This window comes from Mustelus asterias, chromosome 9, assembly GCF_964213995.1.
Source record: "Mustelus asterias chromosome 9, sMusAst1.hap1.1, whole genome shotgun sequence".
Taxonomy (NCBI): domain Eukaryota; kingdom Metazoa; phylum Chordata; class Chondrichthyes; order Carcharhiniformes; family Triakidae; genus Mustelus; species Mustelus asterias.
Window position 1 is genome coordinate 130,590,136 of NC_135809.1, and position 22,421 is coordinate 130,612,556.

A 22,421-nucleotide genomic window follows, 5' to 3' on the forward strand; every position below is an offset into this window, starting at 1 on the left:
TTTAACATAGGAAAACACCCAAAGGGTTTATCACTAAGAAGTTAGTCACTAATTTAAAGTTTGTATTTGGGCAGAAAGCAAGGGACATCTTTAATATTTTTATTGGTAAATGAGGCAACAGTAGTATACATTTCCGTTTTTATTCTGTTTTCTGTTTCATATTTATGCAAATCAAACCGGCACTGCTTCCTCATAGCGCCAGGGACCCGGGTTGGATTCCCGACTTGGGTCGCACTGTCTATGTGGAGTTTGCACATTCTCCCCGTGTCTGTGTGGGTTTCCTCCGGGTACTCTGGTTTCCTCCCACATTCTGAAAGACGTGTTGATTAGGTGCATTGACCCAAACAGGCACCGGACTGTGGCGACTAAGGGAATTTCAGTAACGTCATTGCAGTGTTAACGTAAGCCTTATTTGTGACTAATAAATATACTTTTTTCTTGGTTTTAAAAGCCCGAAGCTTTGGACTAACAATTAAAACATTTTCATGCCGCATTGTAAAGAGCAGAGAATCATGTAGCAGTACTTTATACCTTCCATTGTTGGCAGATAGGCTGTAGCTGTCCTATATATCTCTCTTTCATATATCCAGCTACTTGGCAGAACAGTTGGGATTGGGAGAATGGGATTGAGGGGTTGGAATTGGGTAAATGGGATTTGAAGATTGGGATTGGACAGTTGGGATTAGGTAGATGGGATTCAGAGAGTAGAACTGGGTGATTGAGATTCAGAGGTTGGGATTGGATGAATGGGATTGGGATGTTGGGATTGGAGAATGAGATTGGGAGAATGGGATTGGACAGTTGGGATTGGGAGAATGGGATTGGACAGTTGGGATTGGGATAATTGGATTGGGAGAATAGGATTGGGATGTTGGGATTGGACAATTGGGATTGAGGGGTTGGAATTGGGTAAATGGGATTTGAAGATTGGGATTGGACAGTTGGGATTAGGTAGATGGGATTTGGAGGGTAGAATTGGGTGATTGGAATTGGGTGAATGGGATTCAGAGGTTGGGATTGGGTGAATGGAATTGGGATGTTGGGATTGAGAGGTTGGGGCTGAGGGGTTGGGATTGGGAGGATGGGATTGGGTGATTGGGATTGCAGGTTTTTGGATTGGGTGAATGGGATTGGGATTGAGGGGTTGGGATTGGACGAATGGAATTGGGAGGATAGAAGGGCGGCATGGTAGCACAGTGGTTAGCACTGCTGCTTCACAGCTCCAGGGTCCTGGGTTCGATTCCTGGCTCGGGTCACTGTCTGTGTGGAGTTTGCACATTCTCCTCGTGTCTGCGTGGGTTTCCTCCGGGTGCTCCGGTTTCCTCCCACAGTCCAAAGATGTGCGGGTTAGGTTGATTGGCCAGGTTACAAATTGTCCCTGAGATGCGTAGTTAGAGGGATTAGCGGGTAAATATGTGGGGGTAGGGCCTGGGTGGGATTGTGGTCGGTGCAGACTCGATGGGCCAAATGGCCTCCTTCTGCACTGTAGGGTTTCTATGATTTTCTATGAACAGGTGGATTGTCAGGAATGAGCTCCACTTACGGGAGTGATCAGTGACACTGAATTGGAGAAAGTGTCTCATTGCAATATCTCAGAAATGTTCGATGTCTAATATTGCAGTCGTTTATCCATGTGTGTTTGCTTCCCAATTGATGAGAAATATTAACATCTCTGGTTTTGAAAAGAAAAAAATATTTTCTGCAGTATATTTATCTCTTGCAGTACAATATTCAGGTTAAATGCAAATTATTCCTTTAGCATTCCATGCTAACCACATTCAGTTGAACAAAGAAATAGAGTATTTTCTGTCATAAGTTGATGTGGCATAATGGGTTTCTTGTAGTCATAATGCTAGGAATTAGGCCACATTGGTACGACAGGTGGCACAGTGATTAGCACTGCTGCCTCACACCGCCAGGGACTTGGGTTTGATTCCAGCCTTGGGTCTCTGTGGAGTTTGTACGTTCTCCCCATGCCTGTGTGGGTTTCCTCTGGGTACTCCGGTTTCCCCTCTCAGTCCAATGATGTGTAGATCAGGTGGATTAACCATGGTAAAATGCACGGAGTTACAGTATTTAGGGGATAGGGGGTGCCTGGTAAGATGTTCTTTCGGAGAGTTGGTGTAGACTCGATGGGCCACTGCAGAGATTCTGTGACAGAGCCTGCACATATTGTGTCGGTTCTGATATAACTGATCTAATCTTTAAGGAAGTAACAATGCCACATAGATTAAAGATATGGGTTTGGTGAACCACTCGAGACAAAATTACCACTTAAAACAGCTTACTGCCTTTTTAAAGAAACCTATTTCCAACCAGAATTTGCAGTAAATGAGCGTTTTCCTGTAGTGACTACGAACACTGAATTACACGTGTAGATGGAAACGCACTTTGGATGATGGGAGAAAGGATTCTAAATACTGTATTATTTAGTCACTACAATTTTCATGCAAATATTGTGCTTTTTTTAACAGCTTCCTAAAAGTTTTTGAACTTTTTAAAAAAGTTGGTTTATTTATGAGTCACAAGTAAGGCTTACATTAGCACTGCAATGAAGTTACTGTGAAATTCCCCTGGTCGCCACTGTCCGACGCCTGTTCAGGTCAATGCGCCTAACCAGAAGACCTCAATACTGGTATTAATACATGTTTTCTTGGAACTATGGGGCACTTTAGAGCAGAATCTTTTAACCAAAGCAAGGTTTCACTCCAGTTTTGGAGGAAAATTCACCCCGTTGTTGTTCAAAGGCTCTAAATAGGGGTGGCACAGTAGCACAGTGGTTAGCACTGCTGCTTCACAGCGCCAGGGACCCGGGTTCGATTCCCGGCTTGGGTCACTTGTCTGTGTGGAGTTTGCATATTCACCCCGTGTCTGCGTGGGTTTCCTCCAGGTGCTCCGGTTTCCTCCCACATTCTGAAAGACGTGCTGGTTAGGTGCATTGATCCGAACAGGTGCCAGAATGGCAATCAGGGGAATTTCACAGCAACTTCATTGCAGTGTTAATGTAAGCCTTACTTGTGACTAATAATAAATAAACTTTTAAATTGAGAATTTGTTGTAGTCAAAACTCAACTCTTGACGCACACAATTTGCAAATAACACAATCTCAAAGTAATTAAGGAAAGCTCATGATAGGAAATGAAAATAGCAAGTCCGCGCAGTAAGTCACTTCTAATGTCATTTAATTTTAAGGAACATTTTAAGCCTGTCTGAAGGGAGGTTGCAAATCCACAATAGCTTCATGCTATCAATGGATACAGAAACAGTGCTTTGTAATTTAAAATGTAGGTTCACGTTAAAATTTGGCTCAATTAGTTTATATCTGTCTAAGAATGTTAACATTAAGAATAGAATGCAATGTTAAATATAGGTTGTTATTGGTCCATGTGGAACTTTACTTGACGAATTAAATTTTCAATTTCCCGTTCAAGAGCAGAGGAAATTCCTGTCTTTTTAATTTCCGCATTGCATGATGGTATATTTTTGCCAGTGTGCAGTTCATGAATGGTTTTTCTCTGGAATTGTTTCCAGCACTTTAAGACAAAGATGGAATGCGCTGATAATTTCATTATCATGTCTGCAACTGTGTAAAATGTTATTTTTATGCCACACCCAAGAACCGTCTCTAGCTTCATGGTTTTAAAGTAACTGCAGAGCTGATAAACTGATTGGAAGCATATGGATATCTTAATAGTCATCTCACTGTGTTCGGGCAGAAACCACAGACGCATGCTGGCTCCAAAAGTTCCATTCTTTGAAGCGTGACTGGGTAGCACATTGGCTAGCTCTTGATTTAAGAACACTATTTTTGTCTTCCTAGCAACTATCAGATGCAAGATCTTCTGCCAAAACCATGTTGCCACCAAACAATATGGTTTGTAACATCCCCAACATTTATTATGTGTAGAGAAGGCATACCAAAAAAAAAACCAAAGCCGTTAATTTTTTTAAAATCTAGGTATTTGCCTCTTACTTGTCAAGTGTGTTGAAATTAAACTATCTTGTAAATTTGGAGTTCGGGTTAGATCGTTGTCGGCTATCTTCTGGAACTTGAAATGTGGGGTTCACATGACAACAGGCAACCTTCTCCATTTACCTGCAATTAGTTTAATTGGTACTTGGTTTGTGCCTTTTTCATTTTGGGGTAATCGCTTAGGTGGTGTCAGTAGACAAGGGCATTCTGAAAAGTTGTTAAACTTTAAGGCTTTTGTTTTGTTTTATTTATTCTTATTTATTACACTATCAAATTGATCACAACAAAATTAATTTGTTGCACATCCATGATTTGAGTCCCATAATTTAACTTCAGCATAAAATGCTATGTTAGTCAGACCTTTTAAATGACTATTTCCATTTAAATAGCATCCTTAAAATATGTTGCAAGTGGCTTCACAGAGGTGTAAAGAGAAAAGAATGGACATGACTAAAGAAGGAAATATGAGAGGGATGACTTAAAAATTGAGACAAAGGGGTAGATTTCAAGATTGGTCTGAAACCCTCATCTTCTCCTTTATGGAGAGAATCCCAGGGCATGTGAAGTAGACAGGAAGCACATTAACAAGATTAACACTTTCTCTACATCGACAACATGTTGTTCGGCATCATAAGGGATGGTCTCTGAGAATCTCCGGCATTTTTGAAAGAAACTAATGCGCACTCATTGAACATTTGTAGTGTTATTGTGCTACACAACTCAATGGGACTTGATTATACTGATTTGGAAGGTAGAAAGGGTAGCTGTTCCAGTTGTGTTTTGCATTTCTTAGTGCTTCATTTTAACTTTGAGCAGAGTATTTGCCACTCCTTTTAGCTGGAATCTGCCACTCCTTTTATCTGAAATTCACTCACTGTGCAAGCAACAGTATTTTCACCTACTCACTATGCAAATAAATAATGAGATCCAGGGATCAATTCGAGAAACCTCACTGGTATACATCAGCTGACTGGCAAGTCTGACATGCTACTATTAAATTCTTCTCTTTGCAAAAATTAATTTAGGAAGAAGAAACTTGCATTTTATTATGTAACTGTCCTCCACTCGTGCCAATTTGTGAGAGAAATAATCCTGTTCTTATTGGAAAGTCCCCTCTGTAATCCTGCTCCATATCGAAACCCTTTGCTGACACAATGGTGTTAATACTCACTTGGATTATGAATACATTTTAAAGGTAGCAAATTGCTCTCTGTCTGCCTCTGTCTCTCCATCATCGTTAATTGAACCGAGCAGCCAGCAGCAAAAGATTCTTTCTTTTAATAGTCTGAACTGGTTTAGCTTCAGTTTGTGATGAGAATGATGCTTTGCACTTGGATATCTATGCCATCAAAGGAATTGGTATTTTGCAAGATCCTTCTTGCAGGAAGTTGTCTATTATATGGACTATCACTTTTGGAAGCCCTTACCTGGAGCATGGGTAGGTAAGCACACGCTCATGTATTCAGAATTGCTGAGAGACAATTGCTGCTGGAACTCTGCATTTCTACTGATCAAATAAATATTCAAGATGTTTGCATGTGTCCATATATTAGTTCAGAAAATGGTGGCAGCATTCAGTGTTGTGCGGCTATCATGTAATTGAGGATGAATTCTGGAATTGACTGCTCTAGAATTGACTCTTTCAATCATGTGAAATACTGTCTAAGCCAAAGTAAAACTGCAAATGCCTGCCTTCTAAGCACATAATGTGGAGATGCCGGCGTTGGACTGGGGTAAACACAGTAAGAAGTCTCACAACACCAGGTTAAAGTCCAACAGGCTTATTTGGTAGCAAAAGCCACACCAGCTTTCGGAGCGCTGCCCCTTCGTCAGGTGAGTGGGAGTTCTATTCACAAACAGGGCATATAAAGACACAAACTCAATTTACAGAATAATGGTTGGAATGCGAGTCTTTACAGGTAATCAAGTCTTAAAGGTACAGACAATGTGAGTGGAGAAAGCATTAAGCACAGGTTAAAGAGATGTGTATTGTCTCCAGACAGCTCAGTTCGTGAGCTGTCTGGAGACAGGGTCCCGGGTTCGATTCCCGGCTCGGGTCACTGTCTGTGTGGAGTTTGCGCATTCTCCTCGTGTCTGCGTGGGTTTCCTCCGGGTGCTCCGGTTTCCTCCCACAGTCCAAAGATGTGCGGGTTAGGTTGATTGGCCAGGTTAAAAATTGCCCCTTAGAGTCCTGGGATGCGTAGGTTAGAGGGATTAGCGGGTAAATTAGCGGGTAAAAAAAAAAGGGATTAGCGGGTAGGGCCTGGGTGGGATTGTGGTCGGTGCCGACTCGATGGGCCGAATGGCCTCCTCCTGCACTGTAGGGTTTCTATGATTCTATGATTCTATGATTTTGCAAGCCCAGGCAAGTCGTGGGGGTTACAGATAGTGTGACATGAACCCAAGATCCCGGTTGAGGCCGTCCTCATGTGTGCGGAACTTGGCTATCAGTCTCTGCTCAGCGACTCTGCGTTGTTGTGTGTTGTGAAGGCAGCCTTGGAGAACGCTTACCCGAAGATCAGAGGCCGAATGCCCGTGACTGCTGAAGTGTTCCCCAACAGGAAGAGAACACTCTTGGCCTGGTGATTGTCGAGCGGTGTTCATTCATCCGTTGGCGTAGCGTCTGCATGGTCTCCCCAATGTACCATGCCTCGGGACATCCTTTCCTGCAGCGGATCAGGTGGACAACGTTGGCCGAGTTGCAAGAGTATGTAACGTGTACCTGGGTGGATGGTGTTCTCACGTGAGATGATGGCATCTGTGTCGATGATCCGGCACGTCTTGCAGAGGTTGCTGTGGCAGGGTTGTGTGGTGTCGTGGTCACTGTTCTCCTGAAGGCTGGGTAGTTTGCTGCGGACAGTGGTCTGTTTGAGGTTGTGCGGTTGTTTGAAGGCAAGAAGTGGGGGTGTGGCGATGTTCGTCTTGTTGAAGGCTCCGGAGGAGATGTCATAGCTTCTCTGCTCGGGGAAGTACTGGACGACGAAGGGTACTCTGTCCACCGTGTCCCGTGTTTATCTTTTGAGGAGGTCGGTGCGGTTTTTCACTGGCGCGTCAGAACAGTCGATTGATGAGTCGAGCGCCATATCCTGTTCTTATGAGGGCATCTTTCAGCGTCTGGAGGTGTCTGTTGCGATCCTCCTCATCTGAGCAGATCCTGTGTATACGGAGGGCTTGTCCGTAGGGGATGGCTTCTTCAACGTGTTTAGGGTGGAAGCTGGAGAAGTGGAACATCGTGAGGTTATCCGTGGGCTTGTGGTACAGTGAAGTGCTGAGGTGACCGTCCTTAATGGAGATGTTTGTGTCCAAGAATGCAACCGATTCCAGAGAGTAGTCCATGGTGAGTCTGATAAGTTCTAAGCACATACCCAGATAACTTGAAACAACTTTTTACCCCCACAGCCCCATATGGTAACATAACCTACTTTGGAATGTCCTCAAACAGAAATGTAAAATGATTATTTTAGATGAGAGGGAAGAGACACAAAAGGGCCAGAGGGGCAATTTTTTCACACGAGGGTCGTGAGTGTCTGAAAACAACTGCCAGAGGTAGTAGTAGAGACGGGTACAATTTTGTCTTTTAAAAGCATTTAGACAGTTACATGGGTAAGATTGATGTAGAGGGATATGGGCCAAAGGCAGGCAATTGGGACTAGCTTAATGGTAAAACTAGGCGGCATGGATAAGTTGAACCGAAGGGCTTGTTTCCATGCTGTAAACCTCTGTGACTTCATGATAACTCTTTGATTCTGCAGTCGATACAATTCATATTGTCAGTGGCGTTTACAGCCCTCTTTTCCAGGATTTCTAGCAATTAGCTTATAAAGAAATAACAGTAGATTCTCTGGCTCTGCCATGCAGTCCATTGTTCGGTGTTTACACATCTAACTCTGACCTTGAAGACAGTCATAGGTAAACCTATAACTGTAATTAACTCCTGGCTTGCTTGAATTGCAATTGCATCGATTACATTTACCAGTTTCTCAATCAGATGTTCGCCGCCGATGATTGCACAATGTTCAGCACCATTCACGACGACTCAGATAATAAAGCAGTCCAAGTTCAAATACAACAAGAGTTGGACAATATCCAGGCTTGGGCTGACAAGTGGCAAGTAGCATTCGTGCCACACAAATGTGAGGCAATGATCATCACCAATAAGACCACTTGTTATAACCACTGCCCCTTGACATTCAATGGAGTTACCATCACTGAATCCCCCGCTGTCAACATCCTTGGGTTTCCTCAACTGGACTCACTAAAACAAGAGTAGGTCAGAGGCTAGGGATACTGTGGTGAATAACTCGCCTCCTGACTCCCCAAAGCCTGTGTACCATCTACAAGGCACAAGTCAGGAGTGTGATGGAATACTCCCCACATTCCTGCATGGGTGCAGCTCCAACAACACTCAAGAAGCTTGACACCATCCAAGACAAAGTAGCCCACTTGATTGGCATCACATCCACAACTATCCACTCCCTCCACCACCGACGCTCAGTAGCAGCAGAGTGTACTATTTACAAGACGCACTGCAGCAATTCACCAAAGATCCTTAAACACTACCTTCCAAACCCATGAGCACTTCCAGCTAGAAGGACAAGGGCAGCAGATACATGGGAATGCCACAACCTGCAAGTCCCCCTCCAAGTCACTCACCACCCTGACTTGGAAATATATTGCCGTTCCTTTGCAGTGGCTGGGTCAAAATCCTGAAATTCCCTCCCTAACGGCATTGTGGGTCAACCCACAGCAAATGGACTGCAGCGATTCAAGAAGGCAGCTCACCACCACCTTCTCAAGGGCAACTAGCGATGGGCAATAAATGCTGGCCAGCCAGCGACACCCATGTCCCACAAATGAATAAACAGAAATCAGATGCCCTCATTTATTTACATTTTAGTTTTAGGAATTAAAATTTTAACTATGTTTTAAACATAGGAATTATGAACTAGATATCAACAACAGTTTATCAGCTGCTTTGAACATGTGTACAATTTGACAAAGCACAAGCTTGTACGCCTGTCTACCATTAGTCTATGTTCATAAATCTTTTTAATATTTTGAAAAACTCAAGGGGTAGGATTTTCCAGCTGTGCTTGCCCAAAGGCTAGAAATTTCCACCCGAGGTCAACGGACCTTTGCATGGTCTGTCCCTGCCCACTACGATTCCCATGGTGAGCGGGATGGGAAAATTCCACCCAAGGTGTTGGTTTTGATTTGTTAATTATGCTTATTGAAGTGTTTTCAAACATGAAGGTACTATCAACTGCCCTCCATCAGTTTCTGACTATTGCTTAGGCAGATATATAGGGCCGGATTCTCTGATTTTATCCGCAGCTGCCCTGTTGCCAGCGAGAATGGAACGTTTGGTTCTGTCGAAACACCATTCACTGCAGCAGCACTGAAGAATCCCAGTCGCGGATGTGGTTGGAGGTTTTCAGTGATGGTGTCTCTCACTTCCAAGCATCCATTTGGCATATTCTCTCTCGGTCTAAATTAATGAAAAATCTCCATAGGTAGACAAAAAAATAAAAACTTTGACAGATGGTGATCAATGGGATAGGGAAGACTAACTGCGCAACCTGTAATGTAAAAGAACTTGTCTTCAGCTGATTCCAGCAGTTAGGCTGAGGATCATTGCAGATGACATGATCTTCTAGGAAGTCTCAAGTACTCACAGAAAGATAATCAAATGCTGAGCACAAATCCAATATCCGGCTTGAGAAGGTCAGTTACATGGCACAACTCTGCATGAGAGTCTTTGAAGTGTATATGTTTTTAGGTCTTTTGCAATGAGAAGTTCCTCTGAATAAGGACCTCAGTCAATTAAATTAGGCAAAGATGAGCATTTGCATTAATAAGTTCTATCCTAGCCCTGATAACCATGGAACTTGAGTTTGCAAAGCTGTAACTAAAGAATTAGTTGCTTTGATTTTTGAATTGAAGTGTTGTGTGAACCAGTCTCAGCATTTAATGTATCAATCTTTCCCTAGTGGTTACGTACACCATGTGGTGTGCTGCATATAAACAAAAAACCTCAAGTTTGATCACTGGTTGGTGCTGTCTTAGTTAATCTCATCTAGAGTAGTGATGAGATTTGTGTGGTTGACTATTCTGCCAAGAAGAAGAAAAATGTTCCAGTATGTTCAGCTCCTGGTCCTGTTTGGACCTCCTGTTAGATCAATGCAGTGTGTGAACGGATAAGTAAAACGTAAGGAAAAATGGACACAGACATTTAACATCCTTCTGGTTTCAAAGAATGGTTTGCACCTAGTATATAGTTTGGTATTACACAGTGAAATAAAAGCAATTGGTTTCATGGGCATTAACTTCTCGTTCTCCCCTAAGCAATCTTTTGTAATTCATGTAATTTTAAATATTCTTATGTTGCACAACACTGCTTGTATAGTACCTTTAGAACTTAACTGGTGATATATAATTAAGTCATTGTGCAAACTGATAAATGTCTGGGTTGGGTAAGTGTATTTGTGTAAATTGAGGTCAATCTACCATAGCCATTGTACAACATACAATATAACTGCCAACAGAGTGCATACAAGGCAGAATTTATTTACAGCATCGATAAGTAGTTCCGGATTTTGCTTGGCACAAAAATTCAAATTTCCTGTGTTTCCTGGCAACACAATTAAATAAACTTTTAAGGTCATTGAAATGGTGCTAACCCATCACCTTTAAATTTCTGAAGCAAGCAAAGACTCCTCCACAGACTGGTACCTCAAGCCTGATGGGCACAAATTGATTGATTTGATACAGCCATTTCCATTGTTTAAAGATGATGTGCCTACTGGTGGTATAGTCCTCTGAACTGATCTAAAATGGTGTCAGTGGTTCTGAAGCACACTAGAAGGTTATTCATGTGACTGTTTTTATTGCCTTAGGAACTTTGTTTTGAGATCAATTTGAGTAGGTTTCTGTTGTGTATCCTGGCGCAGTATAATTTGATTTATTTTGGTTGAGAGCTTTAATAAATATATTTTACAATTTTAATAGCATACAGAAATGAATACTAGATTTTGGAATTATTTTCTCTTCTAAAAGAGGTTCAAATTATGTGCATAAAATTAAACTTGTGCCGCTACCCAATAAATCACCAAGCACATACATGATTAAAGTTAACCATGACTGAGGACAGTAGAAAGTTATGATAAAACTTAAGAGGCTTGGCTGTCCTTCTGTGCAGAGAAATGATGAGCTTCTGCAGAATTTGAAAATTTATTTTAAAGTTGTTAGTGCACCTTTTATGACCATTCTTCTTCTCTGCCTGCTCCTTCAGTTCTCCTGACCACGGTTTTTCTGATTTCCTGCAAAATCCATGCACCACTTGACTCTTGATAGTGAGCTAAATTTGCTGACTGGCTGCATGTGGTCAAAACATTCCAAGCCAATTTGTATTTGAAATGAATCCCTGTGTGGCCCAGAGCTGTAAGATAATATTTGTTCAACAACCTGTAATTTCTGTACTTTGTCTGATGTCAAATGTTAACTACCATCTTTATCTTCACATGCTGCCACCATCATAAACTACTCAAAGTAGGTGCATTTTAGGATCATTCAAGACAGTCCAATGATGGAATTGAGGTTCAGAGACAATTTGATTCTGTTACAATTAGATTCTTTGCACTTTTTGCCAATCTTTGGAGTTATCACAATTGCAGGATATCAAATATTACAGAGTACCTGAGTGTGATATGTGGGCTGTAAAACGCCACATGACATACAAATTAAAGTGCTTTTCAAGCTTGATTGTATTTTAATTTCAGGTACTGGATGTCTATTTGTGCTTTGATAGGAATTATTTTGTCTCTGAACTATGTTACATGTCCACTGTTTTTCTTTTACAGACGTTTGGCTGGCAATGATCTGTCTTACATTCACCCAGAGGCTTTGTCTGGTTTGTACCAACTGAAAATTTTGTAAGTATTAGTTCATTCTTGCCAATTCTGGAATATTTCAATGTATATGTATAAATTAGGAGCAGGAGTAGGCCATTTTCTACCCCAAAGGGCTGTGAAAGCTCATTATGGGGTGGCACAGTGGTTAGCACTGTTGTCTCACAGCCTCAGGGACCTGGGTTCGATTCCCAACTTGGGTCGCTGTCTGTGTGGAGTCTGCACATTCTCCCCATGTCTGTGTGGGTTCCCTCTGGGTGCTCCAGTTTCTTTCCACAGCACAAAAGACTTGCTGGTTAGGTGCATTGGCCATGCTAAATTCTCCCTCGGGATATCCAAACAGGTGCCGGAGTGTGGTGACTAGGGGATTTTCACAGTAACTTCATTGCAGTGAAGCCTACCTGTGACAATAATAAATACACTTAAATCTATTCAGTATTAAAACACAGATTGACAGATTTCAAAATACCAATGGCATAAAGAGGTACAGTATAGGGAAAAGGCATCAGCGAATGATCAGCATAATCTTCTTGAATGACAGAGCAGGATCGATGGGCTGAATGACCTACTCCTGTTCCTATGTTGCTCTGTTTCTTCGGGTCTGCTTTGCCATTTGATAAGATCATGGCGGATCTGATTTTGACCTCAGCTCCACTTCGCTGTCTACCCCCAGACCCTTTGCCTCCTACCTCACCTGCTCTCTGGGGAAGATAATTTCACAGGCCAACAGCCCTCCTGAGAGAAAAGAATTCTCCTCCACTCCATTTTAAATGGATGACCCCTTATTGCTAAACTACATTATAGTCAATCCTGCTGTCAAAAATAGGTCACTGCATAAAAATGGGTTAGGACATGTGCCAAAAATGACCAAGTATAATGTTGATTATGAAATGTTAAGTGGTCTTCAATTAAATCTCATTTTATAGTTTGGTGATATTGACAGTGTATTGGAGTACAGTACTGTGATTCATTATTAATGTTAATATTCCTTATAGTTAGATCATGCTTTGCCACCTGGGTGTATGAATTTGAGCGACCTTCCACATTCTAATCTCTTGGGTGTGTACATGTAGCCTGTGCCCAAATCTCTACTGTATATTGCACTTTGGCAGCTAAAAGTTTCAAACAAATGCTATTTGAATTGACTTGCCTTCGAAACCAGTCTAATTAGCATAGCTTTCCTAACACATACTGGCTGAGCTGGAAAACTCATCAAGGGTATCATATCATTTTGACATGACCGCGTGTTGCCACTCTACCAAGGAAGGAAAAATTAGGTATCAGAATATTCTAATCCCTGACAGATTTATTTTGTACTTGCACACAGTTGCTAAGTGATTAATGATCATTTTCAGTTGCTAAATAGTCTCTCTCCCGTGAGCACGATTAACCAACTGAAATGTCTTCCTGATCAGGAGCCAAAAACAAAATGTTTTGCTCAAAATAAATTCTGTAAATGGATCTCCTTTCCAAGATTTCAAATCAAACAAAATGTACGTTGTTCTCTGCAATTTTGTTATGAATGTGTGGCAGGTTAAGGATATCTGTGTGATTTATAATTCCCTAAACCATTTGAGGGGTTAATTTGATTATGAATATCACCTGAGCCCCAAGATTTGATTAACGTATTAATCCCTTTTTCAGTATTCATAGTTTAAAAGTGAGGTTATTTTGAAAATTGATTTTCTTATTAAATTTAAGCACCTTGAAATATTTTCTAATCCCATGAGAAATTTGTGTACCAAAAGAGAGAATCGCATAGCTAGCAAGTAGTGTAAATCTGAACCAGTTCGTACATATCGAGAGCTTTTTAGGAGTTGGGAGGAAGAGATATGACAGGAGATGTCAAATTTAGACTTGTAGCATGCATGGAAAGAGGTTGAACAGCCAGAATGTAAATCATCTTTCTTTGCTGTACTTCAACAATCACCAGGGTCAATTTTCAGCTCCATCAATGCTTGATGCAATTGCCTGTAGCTGTGTCCAATTATGTTACCTAATAGACAGGAAAGAGTGCATGGTGCAGCTTGTGACAACCCGTTTCACCCATGTGGTAAAAATGTTCATTTGTTTGCGTAAATGCTTAAGGTGTGTTCGGCTGACTGCCCAGCAAGATTATACTTGTCTGCAGATGTTGTAACCTATTTTCTTTAGCCTGTTTGTGTTTTCCCTTGCTCACAATTCAAACATAGTGGTATAGTCTCTGGAAATCCTCTGTAAAGTTTAGTGCAGTTCAGAGCATGTTGCACAAATAGATGAAGTTACAGCATGGAGACAAGCTAGGTGAATCAGCATTTTCCATTCTGAATCATATCTGCCTGCCCTGTGCTCTTTTCCTTTCCATAAGACACAGGAGCAGAATTAGGCCACTCGGCCCATCGAGTCTGCTCTGCCATTCAATCGTGGCTGATTTTTTTTTCTCATCCCCATCACCATTTTCTACATCTGCCTATCCAATCTAATTTTAAATGTTCTCATAGTTTCTGCCTCAGCCCTCAAAGTGAATTCACAGCTTCACAAATCTGAATAAAATAATTTCCTCTTCCTCTCTTCTAAGTGTCTTGCCTCTCAGTCTTGTATCTATAGTTATCGCCCCTCATTCTAGACCCAATAGTTGGAAAGAGTCTGCTTCTATCTACCTGTCCCATTGCTTTACAATTTTAAATAGTACGAATATTATTGTACTTGGTTGGGTGAAGATGATCTGAAAATGACAGTAAAAATCAAAGGAAAACTTTGCCTTGCCATGTTGAATAGATGTACTCTAATTTGCAACAAAGCTTCACACAAAATAAGAAACAATTGTGTGCGTTCCTGCCTTTGGAAATACAAAAAGAAATTTTAATTATATATTTAATATTTTATTATGCAACTTCTGTATATTTTAGTTCAAAAATGCTTTAAACTGAAAACTTGGTGAAATCGTTTTGACACCCTATAGTAGCCCAATTATTTGGTGTTTTGATAGGAAGATGCTGATTTGGCAAATGTTGAGGAGAAATCTACTATGGGGGAATGCAGTTAAGCTAAAAATTCCAAATATGGAGACAGTGACATGTTGATAAATTTGGGTGTTTTATTTGCTATAGGGCAGAATCAGTATGTATATGTGCAAAATGATTGGATGTGGTGTTCTTGGAACAAATCCCAAGTTATACATGATGCTTGCTATATATTGACAGTGGCTTCGATAAGCTGTGTTTTTTGTGGAAATTGCTAAGGCCCTGTGACAGTTCTTGATTTCAAATTTTTGCTTCAGTTTTTTAAATGTCACAATAATACAGCTGTTAAACTGCCTCTTAAAGTTGCACATATTTAAGATCATTTCTCTTTGTCAGGGTGTAGAATGAGGAATAAATGGGATTATGGTGAAGCCTTTGTGACTGGCTCTTCATTTTCCATTTTGAGTGGTCTCTTCGTAGGATACATTGGAAAGTACTGTGGCGTGCATAAATTTGTTTATTTTCTTTTAGTCTCTGCTCCAAGGGAACCGCAGGCTACATAGGTCAAGGGGATATTGTGACCTTTGTGCAGAAAGCACATTCTCCTAACATACTTGTAATTTAGATATATTGCAATTTCTTTTTTGGAGTTTTTACTCTTGTCCTGATTAATCATTGGATAAGTGATTGTATGTCAGAGTTGTAATGCATTACAATTTCAGTAGGGCCAACAAAGAAAGATAATATTGTTAACAGTATAATAGATCATCTGTTGAAAAGCCAAGGAGCTGTTTTTTGCTACTCAAAATGTTTTTGGATTCTGACTGCATGGTGTATATTGTTTCACAGAAATAAATATTGGATACTGTATAGTGATCACGACTGTATCAGCACTAAATACTTTTTGAAAATATTTTTTAAAGGGCATTGATTGAAATCTGCTGGAAAATGAGTGTGGATGATGGTCAGGAGCAGTATTGGGCTTGGCTGTGATACCAAATGTGGTTAGATAAACTGCCAACATTGTGTCTGGGATTCCGTGGGAAGAATGGACAGTTGGATAGGGGCCAGAGAGCTGCTGGAACTTGTGGAACTGGTGCCCCAGCATAGTTTGGGAAAATAGACGGGGAAAGATGGATGAATAGCTTTGATTAACTTAATTTTGAGCTACATCACATGCATTTGGTAGTTTTAGTTTTTTGGGGGGAAGAACTATAATGGGATTGAACCTCTGTACTGATGAACTATAGTATCTCAATAATTGTGGTTGGCACTGCTGCCTCACAGTGCCAGGGACCTGGGTTCGATTCCCGGCTTGGGTCGGGGCGCAGTCTGCATGTTCTCCCCGTGTCTGCGTGGGTTTCCTCTGGGTGCTCCGGTTTCCTCCCACAGTCTGCACGACATGTGGGTGAGGTGCATTGGCCATGCTAAGTTGCTCCTTAGTGTCAGAGGGATTAGGAGGTTAAATACATGGGGTTACGGGGCCAGGGCCTGGGTGGGATTGTTGTCGGTGCAGACTTGAAGGCCAGATGGCCGCCTCCTGCACTGTAGAGATTCTGTGAATTCTTAAATGTCAGATATGTGTCATAATTATTTTTTGGATTTATTACCAAGCTGAACTCCTTTGGGTAGGGCAGGATGTAAGTAGATTGGCTTCAAATCCAGATCAAGTTGTATCGATGACCTTTTTGTGGGGAAAAGAAATCCAGTTTCAGGTTAACTTTAGTATCATAATTTTGGTAGTGAGTTTTGAAAGTATTAACAATAACTTTATGATCCTTTTAAACACTGATGTTATTTGTAACCATCATTATGTTACCCATTTCAAAAGCAAAATTGCACCTTTCATTTTCTGTATATTCTCTGATGAAGTTGCAGAATTTTGATGGAGGTTGTGTGTTGATGTATATATGAACTGTTCCAAAAGGTTTGTGCAGAAGTGTCACATAGTAAATTTGCTAGCCAAATTAAAGTCCTTTTTGGGATTGAAGGTAAGCTGGTAGTGCAGGTTTGAAATTGACTGTGACAGAGTTCAAAGTAGTGGTGAACGGTCGTTTTATTTCCCCCAGAGTGTAGGAAAGTACACCATGGTATTCAATATTAAACTGCTGCTCTTTCTGATGCATTTGCTGATGGATATACAGGGTATAATTTTGCAGATGCCAATCTCAATTTAATGAAAGGTGAGATTATTAAACGGGCTGTTGAAATAGACAACTGGTAATTGCAATTTAATTCAGACAATGTGAAGCGATGAAATGTAGATATGCAGTATAAAATAAATGCTGCCATTTTAAAGAGGGATCTAAAGGAATAGAGAGGCCTGGACGTTTACCTACCATTGGAAATGACTGAGAAGTTGAGAAGCCTGTTGAAAAAAGCGCCTAGCATAGCATCTTTCATAGGGAAAATGTTGGAAGCTATTACTGAAGAAGTTACAGCAGGGCACTTGGATAAGCTCAAGGTGATCAGGCAGAGTCAACATGGTTTTGTGAAAGGAAAATCATGTTTAACCAAGTTACTGAAGATTTTGAGGACATAATCTGTACTGTGGATAAAGGGAAGCCAGTGGATGGACTGTTTCTTTCCAGGAGGCATTTGATAAAGTGCCACATCAAAAGTTATTGTGGAAAGTGAAAGCTCATGTTATCAGGGGTAACATATTGGCATGGATAGAAGATTTGCTGGCTAATGGGAAGCCGAGAGTAGGCATAAGTAGGTCTTTTTCAGGTTGGTAAAATGTAACAAGTTGTGCCACACGGATCAGGGACTTCACTGTTTACAATTTGTATAAATTACTTGGTTGAAGAGTTGGTTAGCAAATTTGCTGGTAACATACAGATAGATAGTAACACAAGTTGTAAAGAAGACATATGGAGGCTACAAAAAGATATAGATAGGTAAGTGAGTGGGCAAAGGTCTGGCAAATGTGGGAAACTGAAATTGTCCATTTGGCAGGTAAATTAATAAAGCATGAAATGTAAATGGTGAGAGATTGCAGAACTCTGAGGTGCAGAGCAATCTGGTGCATGAATCACAAAAGGCTGGTGTGCAGATACAGCAAGTAATTAGGAAAGCTATCATTCATTGCAAGGGGAATTGAATACAAAAGTAGGTAGGTTATGCTTAAGTTGTAGAAGGCATTAGTAAGATCACACTTGGAGTACTGTGTATAGTATTTTTCACCAATGTAAGGAAAAATGTAAATACATTGGGAGCAGTTCAGAGAAGGTTTATCAGATTGGGTGGGTTGTCTTATGAGAGGACATTGGACTGGCTAGGTTTGTATTCACTGGAGTTTAGAAGAGTAAGAGGCAACTTGATTAAAACATATAAGATCCTGAGGAGTCTTGACAGGGTGCATGTGGAGAGAATGTTTCCTTTTGTGGGAGAACTAGGGGTCACTCCTTAAAAATAAGGAGCTGCCCATTTAAAACAGTAAGAAGTTTCACAACACCAGGTTAAAGTCCAACACATTTATTTTGAATCACGAGCTTTCGGAGCACTGCTCCTTCCCACTCACCTGATGAAGGAGCAACGCTCTGAAAGCTCGTGATACCAAATAAACCTGTTGGACTTTAACCTGGTGTTGTGAGACTTCTTACTGTGCCTACCCTAGACCAACGCCTGAGGTAGGCACATCATTTAAAACTGAGATGAGATTAAATCTTTTCACTCCGAGATCCGAGAGTCTTTGGGACCCTCTTCCTGAGAAGGTTGTGGAAACAGAGTCTTTGTACATTTTTAAGGCAGAGGTGGATAGATTCTTGGTATGCAAGGGGGTGATCGGTCATCGGGAGTAGGCAGAGTGCAGATTTGAGGTTATCAGATCAGCCGTGATAAATGATGGAGCAAGCTCAAGGGCCTAAATGGTCTACTCCTGCTCCTCATTCGTATGTTCTCGGAACCTTGATCTTATAAATAGAGCAGAACTAAGAAGTTATGCTGAACTTCCATAAATCACTAATTAGACCCCATTTGAATATTGAGTTCAAATCTGGGCACTACACTTTAAGAAGGATGTTAACGACAGAGGAGATTAGATTTGCTAGAATGGTACCAGATATGCTGAACTTTACTGACGAGAGAAGGGTAGCGAGGCTAAGGGGTAATACAATAGAGGTACTCAAAAACAGAAGTTCTGATGGAGTGAATAATATTTTGAGTGGCAGCAGTGTCAATAACCAAAGGGCATGATTTAAGGCAGTTGGTGAGAGAAACAGGCAAGATGAGAAATTATTTTGCGCAGCGAGTTATTATGATCTGCCTGAAAAAAATGGTAGAAGCAGACTCAACAATCACTTTCAAAACCGAATTTAAAAAATACCTAAAGGCGAGCAGACACAAGCACCATAGACGGAATGACCTCGAAGGTTCTATATTTCTGATGCTGAATACTATTAAGTATAATTAAGCTTAATTTTATGAAATGTGATTTTCTTGCAATTTTGGTCTTGGATGCCGTTCATCAGTTTTCGCTGCATTGCGTTAGGCTATTGTATTGCCAATTTTGGGCAGCACGGTGGCACAGTCGTTAGCACTGCTGCCTCACATCGTCAGGTACCCGGATTTGATTCTGGCCTTGGGTGACTGTGTGGAGTTTGCGCGTTCTCCCTATGTCTGCGTGCATCTCCTCTGGATGCTCCAGTTTCCTGCCATAGTCCAAAGGTATGTAGGTTAGGTGGATTAGCCATGGTAAATATGCAGGGTTATGGAAATCGAGCAGGAGGGTGGGTTTGGTTAAGATGTTCTTTCAGAGAGTTGGTGCAGAATAGGCCTTCTCCTGCACTGTAGGAATTCTAGTATACATTATAAACTTTGAGCCAGATTAATACTTTTCTTCTAGTATAATAGCTGAAAACAGTCGGTGTATAATTCTGAAGTGAATATTGATGAATATCAGTAAAGAACAGTTTTGTTTTAAGATGTTTTTTGGTTGTTATATTTGGGTGCATTGAAATTACTGTAAAGCTGTGTTGAAAAATTGAGTTGTTTACTTTTCCTTTTCCAGAATGCTTCAGAACAACCAATTGAAAACTGTTCCAAGTGAAGCCCTAAAAGGATTGTCTACGCTACAGTCACTGTAAGTGTTATTTTGCAGCTCCATTTTAGCTATTTTTCTCACTTACTGAAGCGCTCTTGAAATTATTCCAGGATAATTCTTTCATGGTGTTCAAAGAAATCCATTGTTTGGCACTAACAGTAGTTTCTGTAATAAATTGTAAGGTATTTCTTTCAGCTTGAGGAAGTAAGTCCTGTCCATTTTGTTTATTTTCTTGTGTTAATTTATTAACTTTTAAATCAGTGCAAAAGGCTACTTTTGTAGAATTGATTCTTTGGACAAAATTTTGATAAAGTACCACATGGAGTGCAGACTGTCATTCACAGGAATTAACCTACATGCTTGCATGTGCTAACCTAGTACATTAGGAGGGTACAAGCCATAGCTATACCAAGTAAATCTCATGACTTGGGGACTACTTGTAAAGGAGCCAGATAATGTTAGCATGTAGTATACAAAAAACGCTGCAATTCAACTATTTCTGATACACGATAGGTACAAAAATAAAGGGAAGGTCCAGGGATAATTTCAGTAAAAATGACAAATGTTAGAGAAATATATATCTGTTATGTAGCAAAATGCTACAAGTAGCGTGTGTCGTTTAAAAGGTTACAAAATTGTTTATTATTGTGCTGTGTTCTGTTCACATCTACATAGACAAACTGGCCAACAGCATAAATGCAATAACTTCACGGGGAAATGGTGGTTTAGGGTGATGTCACTGCATTAGTAATCCAAAGGCCCAGGCTAAAGCTCTGTGAACATAGGATCAAGTCCCGCCAAGGCATCTGGTGGAATTTAAATTCAATTCATTAATCTGGAATTGGAAACTTGGCTCGGGTAACCATGAAACTATCGTCAATGGTCATAAGAACCCATCTGGTTCACTAATGTCCTTTAGGGAAGAAAATATGTCGTTCTTACTTGGTCTGGCCCACATGTAACTCCAGACCCGCAGCAATGTGGTTGACTCTTAACTGCCCTCCTAAATGGCCTAGCAAGCTACTCAGTTCAAGGGCAATTTGGGACAACAAATGCTGGCATTGCCAGCGATGCCCATCTCCCATGAAAGAATAAGGAAAATAAAATTCAATGCAGTAATTAAATTGCTGATCTAGTTTATGGCACCAGCACACCATCTTTTAATTCATCAAAAATTGACTAAAAATGTATTGGATCAATGCACCATTGTTATCAAATTGCAAGTGTTTGATACTTACTTGTCTAGTGCCCCAGATGTCTAAACACACCAAAGGCATGAATCATTTTGACTTGGGTTAGATGAAGAGGCATAAGAGGAGACTTGCATGGGGCATTAGCAATGACATGGACTAGTTGAACCGGTTGATTGGTTTCTGTGCTGTACATTCTATGCAAAATCACACGAGACTTACAAGTACAAAAAGACTGAACCTCGGTCTTTACTGCTCGGTGCAGTTTCAGTCCAGGTACTAAGCCATGTTGTACATTTATACAATGAGTCATTGAGGTAGCTCTAGGATGTGAAAAATAATTTTTTTAAACATAAATTGAGGATTTGACATTGCAATGACTTGTGCATTTTATTGTACATTAAAGCAAATGCTAATTTGATTTTTCTTTGAAATTAGGAAATGTTCACTATATATTCCATTTACAAATTTAAATGAAGCAATTATTCATTTCAAGGTAGCTTGTTTCAAAGTGATGGGTTTCCTTCAGGGTCAAAATAAATTTCTGAACGAGGCTTTTTTTTTTGGAAGAAAGTTTTGCAGGTGTTTGGTGAATGGAACGGCAATGAGAATGAAGCCATGAAATTTAAGCTACTAAACCAAAGAGACAGATTATGTATCTTTTCTCTGAAGCCATTACACATGTCGTATTTTAGAATATTAGCATGTTCCTTGGGATTTGAAAATTCTTCTTGCAGTCTGAATGTGTCACTAATTTTATCATCAGTGAACAAGTTTAAATATGCTACTTATTACCTGCCAAAATCAATTGAGAAACCTAGTGACTAATGTTTTGCCACAGACCAATAGTGTTATACATGGATACATTGTGTAGTTCCTTCAGACTTACTCTGAGATTTATTCATTAAGAAAAAATAAATTGTAAATTGCTAATTTTTGTCTAACCTATGTTTCTTACAAATTTATCATTACTACTTATTTCACTTGTAGTTTATGCCCCAATTCATAAATGGCTTATGGCTTTTTTATAGATTATATGCTTGAACATGCTTTCAGGGCACTAAGTATTTGAACCGCCAGATATCTCTGTACATCCACATGTTTTAGTAACTTCTTGTCTAATCCCATTCCTTGTTTGTCCCTCCCAAGCTTACCTACACATCAAATTACACTCGTCACGTTATCCTAAAGTCTTTGCTGTTTGCCAAGCTCTGATAGGAAAATTTGAGATCATGCTCTTTGTTACCGGTGTACCTCGAGAACAAAATTGGACTGAGAATTAGCTCTTTGAAAGACGACCCTTCTCTGCTTGGCACTCCTTCAACCCAATACAAAAGCAAATTACTGATCATTTACTGTTCTAGT

General features: G+C 40.4%; 1 protein-coding gene across 1 annotated transcript in view; it reads left to right on the forward strand.

The window, feature by feature from the left end:
• lgr4 (leucine-rich repeat containing G protein-coupled receptor 4) overlaps window positions 1-22,421 on the forward strand; it is a 132,410-nt gene that overhangs the window by 56,164 nt on the left and 53,825 nt on the right. Inside the window, exons 3-4 of the mRNA XM_078221025.1 lie at window positions 11,833-11,904; window positions 19,834-19,905. Of these exons, the coding sequence (XP_078077151.1) occupies window positions 11,833-11,904; window positions 19,834-19,905 (144 nt within the window). The remainder of the gene's footprint in view (window positions 1-11,832; window positions 11,905-19,833; window positions 19,906-22,421) is intronic.